General features: G+C 54.2%; 1 protein-coding gene across 1 annotated transcript; it reads left to right on the top strand.

Moving 5' to 3' along the window:
• Positions 1-620: 620 nt before the first annotated feature.
• On the top strand, positions 621-2817 carry Fzd7 (frizzled class receptor 7). The gene has a single exon (XM_059278330.1). The coding sequence runs from the start codon at positions 621-623 to the stop codon at positions 2337-2339; it is 1719 nt and encodes a 572-aa protein (XP_059134313.1). The 3' UTR covers positions 2340-2817.
• The last annotated feature ends 2946 nt before the right edge of the window (positions 2818-5763 follow it).

The following is a 5763-nucleotide window of genomic DNA, read 5'->3' as shown; positions in this document are numbered from 1 at the left end:
CGTTTGGCTGAAACTTGGAGCCGACCTTCCCGGGGCTGAAGGAGGCTCGAGGTTTGGAGGAGGAGGAGGAGGAGGCGGCGGTGGCGGCTGCCCGCGGGGCCTCAAGGCGAGAAGGCGGAGCTGCACCGCCGAGGCGGCGGCCCGGGCGAGCAGGCAGGGGACGCCGGGCTCTGGCCTGGTGGAGGCCCGACTCGGTGTAGGGGACGTGGGCATCGCCGTGCGCCCGGGGCTCGAGAGACTTGGGCAAACTTTGGAAGGTAACCGGAGACGCTTGTAGCCCGTCACCGAAGAGAAGAAAGCCGCACCGTTACGTCTCGGCGGGGAGGGTAAGGCGACACTCCCCCCCCTAACCCCCCCAGCCCAGGCCCAGGAGAGTGAGCCCCCCGCGGCCGCGTGAGTGCCACGCGGAGGCGGCTGCGGCGCCCCCTCGGCTGGCGGCCTCGCCCCCGCCGTGCAAGCACCCTAGCGCCCTCGGCTCCGCGCCGCCCACGGCCCGGCCCCGGCGCCGGGAGGACTCTCATGCGCCGGGCGCGGCGGCGCCTCCCTGCATCCCAGCCGCTCCCCAGCGCCTCGTCTTTTTCCTCCAGCTGAGAACGCTGCTGCACTCGCGGCCCGCGGCGATGCGGGGCCCCGGCACTGCGGCTTCGCACCCGCCCCTGGGCCTGTGCGCCCTGGTGCTGGCGCTTCTGGGCGCGCTGCCCGCGGGCACCCGGGCTCAGCCGTACCACGGCGAGAAGGGCATCTCGGTCCCGGACCACGGCTTCTGCCAGCCCATCTCCATCCCGTTGTGCACGGATATCGCCTACAACCAGACCATCCTGCCCAACCTGCTGGGCCACACGAACCAAGAGGACGCGGGCCTCGAGGTGCACCAGTTCTACCCGCTGGTGAAGGTGCAGTGTTCTCCCGAGCTGCGCTTCTTTTTGTGCTCCATGTACGCGCCCGTGTGCACCGTGCTCGACCAAGCCATTCCTCCGTGCCGCTCCCTGTGCGAGCGCGCCCGCCAGGGCTGCGAGGCTCTCATGAACAAGTTCGGCTTCCAGTGGCCTGAGCGACTGCGCTGCGAGAACTTCCCGGTGCACGGCGCCGGCGAGATCTGCGTGGGCCAGAACACGTCCGACGGCTCCGGGGGCGCGGGCGGCAGCCCCACCGCCTACCCTACGGCTCCCTACCTGCCAGACCCGCCTTTCACGGCCATGGCCCCCTCAGATGGCAGAGGCCGGTGGTCTTTCCCCTTCTCGTGCCCGCGCCAGCTCAAAGTGCCCCCCTACCTGGGCTACCGCTTCCTAGGTGAGCGCGACTGCGGTGCCCCGTGTGAGCCGGGCCGCGCTAACGGCCTCATGTACTTTAAAGAAGAGGAGAGGCGTTTCGCCCGCCTCTGGGTGGGTGTGTGGTCGGTGCTGTGCTGCGCCTCGACGCTCTTCACGGTGCTCACCTACCTGGTGGACATGCGGCGCTTCAGCTACCCAGAGCGACCCATCATCTTCCTGTCGGGCTGCTACTTCATGGTGGCCGTAGCGCACGTGGCGGGCTTCCTGCTGGAGGACCGTGCCGTGTGCGTGGAGCGCTTCTCGGACGATGGCTACCGCACGGTGGCGCAGGGCACCAAGAAGGAGGGCTGCACCATCCTCTTCATGGTGCTTTACTTCTTCGGCATGGCCAGCTCCATCTGGTGGGTCATTCTGTCCCTCACTTGGTTCCTGGCGGCTGGCATGAAGTGGGGCCACGAGGCCATCGAGGCCAACTCGCAGTACTTTCACCTGGCCGCGTGGGCTGTGCCGGCGGTCAAGACAATCACCATCTTGGCCATGGGCCAGGTGGACGGGGACCTGCTGAGTGGCGTGTGCTACGTGGGCCTGTCTAGTGTGGATGCGCTGCGGGGCTTCGTGCTGGCGCCCCTGTTCGTCTACCTCTTCATCGGCACGTCCTTCCTGCTGGCCGGCTTTGTGTCTCTCTTTCGCATCCGCACCATCATGAAGCATGACGGCACCAAGACGGAGAAGCTGGAGAAGCTCATGGTGCGCATCGGCGTCTTCAGCGTGCTCTACACCGTGCCGGCCACCATCGTGCTGGCCTGCTACTTCTACGAGCAGGCCTTCCGCGAGCACTGGGAGCGCACCTGGCTCCTGCAGACCTGCAAGAGCTACGCGGTGCCCTGCCCTCCGGGCCACTTCCCGCCCATGAGCCCGGACTTCACCGTCTTCATGATCAAGTACCTGATGACCATGATCGTGGGCATCACGACCGGCTTCTGGATCTGGTCGGGCAAGACCCTGCAGTCATGGCGTCGCTTCTACCATAGACTAAGCCACAGCAGTAAGGGGGAGACTGCGGTATGAACCCCGGTCCTTCCCCGACCCTTGCCACTTCCTACCCCCTTGGAGGAGGAGAGGCGTGGTAGGGAAAAAAACTGCTGGGCGGGGACTTGTTTCTGTAGGCTACCCCCTCCTCCACTGAGCTTTAACATGGAAGTGAGAAGTTATTTGGAGGTGAGAAGAGATTTGGGGTGAGAGGCGGTTTTGAGAGGGGGCCTGAGTGAAAAGTCAGAAGGCAGTGTGGATGAAAAAGACTTCTGGTTAAGACTTGCGGGATGATGCTAACTGTGAAAGATAGGGGCCGGCCAGGGCCTTCAGGGAGAGGTTGAGGTCAGCCGAGACTGGTGAGTTCTTCCCGGCGCCAGGGCTGAGTCCAGTCCCTGCTGCAAGACCAGTGGCTGTCCTCACTCGAGTGAGGCCGGGGGAGGGGGGAGATAGCGCTCCGTCTGCTGCCTGGGCTTTGTTGGGAAGATGGGGGCCCCCTGTGGTGCCCTTGTCAAGCGGTGGTCAAACCATAATCTCTTTTCACTGGGGCCAAACTGGAGCCCAGATGGGTTAATTTCCAGGGTCAGACATTACAGTCCTCCTCCCCGCCCCCCTCCCGCCTGGTTTTTTTTTTTTTTTTTTCCCTCCCCCCTCCTCCTTTCAAGTCTAGTAAAATCAGCCTTTGGAAGGCCGGGGAGGCCTGCCTGCTAGAATCCTAACGCGAAGATGCCAAAGAAGACGTTTCCTCGAGGAAGGCCAAGGAGACCAGTGGCAGATAGATACAGTTCTGCTACTTTCTTTCTTTCTTTCTTTTTTTTTTTTTTTTTTTCATTTTCTTGGGCAGGCGGGAAGGCGCGAAGAAAAAGAATGTTTGATTTGGTTTCATACCCTGAAAAGAAGTGACGGCTTGTTGCTTTTCGAAATAGGAATGCATTTCCCCTTGTCTTTGTTGTAAGGGACAAAGGAGGGACAAAAGTGTCTCCCCGAGGAAAGGCTTCAACGTGCAGGCGGCCGCTTTTATAGGCAAAGCAGCAGAAATCTGAGGTTTCCCTTCGGTTGTTAATTTGGTTGAGGTAAACATTCCTTTTTAAGGAAAAGCGAAGGGCAGCGTGCTTGCTTTCGTACCCATGCAGCCAAAGGTTCTGCCTTGGGTAAAGGAAGTGGAAGGAGTTTTTGTTATTTGTTTTAAACAGATTTAATTCAGAACACATGATCTAACAGGCTCTGTTAAACAGCTTAATGAAACCTCCCTCTGTCCCACACCCCCCATAAGCCTAAATTTCGGGTTTCTGTCCCCCACCTCCTTCCGTCCAATTTGTGTGTGTGAGATTGGTTTTTTTTTTTTTTTTTCCTGTGTGTGTTTGGGGTTTCTTTGGGCTGTTTTGTTTGTGTGTTTTGTTTTGTTTTTTCCTTTCTCTTTTTTTCCCTTTCTCTCTCTCTTTTTTTCTTTTTCTGTTTGACTTTTTTTTTTAATAGTTTTTCAAGACAGGGTTTCTCTGTGTATCCCCTCCCTGTCCTGGAACTCACTCTGTAGACCAGGCTGGCCTCGAACTCTAAGATCCCCACCCCCCACCCCTGCTTCTGGCTCCCCTATCCAATTTGTATTCTTCAAGATAAAGGAGAGGCATAATGCTCACAGAATCAAAATAAAGGGAAAGTTAGTTAAAAGGGTTAAGAACCTTTTGCCCACCTTTCTTTCCTCTTAGTTCCATAACTCTGTGTATAGGAAACATGTGCCGACCCTTTCTCTGGTTGAAGAGGTGTGGGGCAAGAGTGATCGGGAAGGAGCCTGTACCAGGGTTAGAAAGTCATTACAGGAAGGTAAACTTCAAAGTGATTCTGGAGTTCTTTGAAATGTGCTAGAAGACTTAAATTTATTAATCTTAAATCATATACTTTCCCCCCCGCCCTGTAATAGAGGTCTGGTTCTTTGGCATAATGGTGTATTGCTAAGAAGAGCATCATGGGAGCTAACCTTGACTCCACCTTTGACCCTGACTGTCCTCCAGTCTTGCAATGCTGCACAGTTTCTCAGCAGTTAAATGCCAATCAGGGGGGTACTGTCAGGAGTACAAATTACTTTATATATGTCACGTTCGGTTGAATGGAGCTGCTTTTACGTTACAGTGATCTTGCATTTCTGAAACTTTCAAAAAATGATCTCACCTGTCAGATTTTTTTTTAACTGCCACCACACAGGTTTGGTGTCTTGTGTTTTCTCTCTTAAGTGCATGTGAAATTTGTAAAATAGAGACAGTGCAGTATGTATATTTTGTAAATCTCTCATTTTTGTAAGAAAATATATATTGTATTTATACATTTTTACTTTGGATTTTTGTTTTGTTTTTTTTTTTGCCTTTAAAGATCTACAACGAAGCCCCACTTTATCACATGTACAGATCACAAATAAATTTTTTAAAAAATATAAAGCGAATGTTCATTTACTCTGCCTGAGATAGTAAGCCAAGGAACAAAACTTTATTGTGGACAGAAGGCGTGCCGTGGGGTGTGTCCCCCCAGAGAAGAGGATGGTGGCGTAGGTTCCCGAAAGCTTTGACTGTCCTTTGGTTTTGCTTTGTTCTTGTTTTCTGTTTCCTGCTCCCCTCCACGGCCTCCTCCGCATCGCCTCCAAGCCAGTGGTTCTCAACAAGAGGGTCGGGCCCCTGTGGGGTCACATATCAGTTGTCCTGCATATCATATATTCACATGACGATTCGTAACAGTAGTAAGGTTACAGTTATGAAATAATTTTATGGTTAGGGGTCACCACAACATGAGGAGCTGTATTAAAGGGTCACAGAATTAGGAAGGTTAAGAACTTCAGCTCTAAGCCTTTTCAGGGAAGCTTTGGGGGACCTACTAGAGGTTCTGAATGCATGTCTCTCTGATCTGTAATTTACTAACCTTATGAGACTAAGCCCATGTTTGAAAGAGGACCAGAGGTGTTCTTGGTATTTCTACTTTTCTGTTGATTTTCCCTGCTTGGGAAGTTGTGTGTGTGTGTGTGTATGTGTATGTGTGTGTGCCCTAATAGGCCTTATCTAAATTATTAATATTTAAATGCTTTGAATTCAAGTGGTAGGGAAAGTTTGTAGATGCTTCCAGATAAGAGCAGGGGTCACCTGTGTAGAACACTTAGCTGGAGGCGTCTCTCTACCTTCTAGGTAAACTAAAACAGGGGCAGTGACTCAGCAGCTCGCAGGAATAGACTACTGCCTGACCCTGAGGTGGCCTCAGAAGCCACTGACCCTGAGGTGGCCTCAGAAGCCACTCTGCTGTTATTTGCTCTTGAAGAGAGGCTAACTTTGGAAGCAGATGAGGCTGGGTAGCCCCTGGGGAAATGGTCAAGCAGTCTCAGACTCCCAACTCTAAGCCTTGATAGTTTTTTCACTTGCTGCTGCTTTAAGTCAGGTGCCAATACCCCGATTATACCCCAAGTAGGCAGATTATACCCCAAGTAGGC

Source organism: Peromyscus eremicus, chromosome 13 (genome assembly GCF_949786415.1).
Source record: "Peromyscus eremicus chromosome 13, PerEre_H2_v1, whole genome shotgun sequence".
NCBI classification, from domain to species: domain Eukaryota; kingdom Metazoa; phylum Chordata; class Mammalia; order Rodentia; family Cricetidae; genus Peromyscus; species Peromyscus eremicus.
This window is presented reverse-complemented; position numbering and strand designations above follow the sequence as displayed.

Bases quoted from the DNA above. Each gene is read 5' to 3' on its own strand.
- Fzd7 (XM_059278330.1), top strand. From the start codon at position 621: ATGCGGGGCCCCGGCACTGCGGCTTCGCACCCGCCCCTGGGCCTGTGC.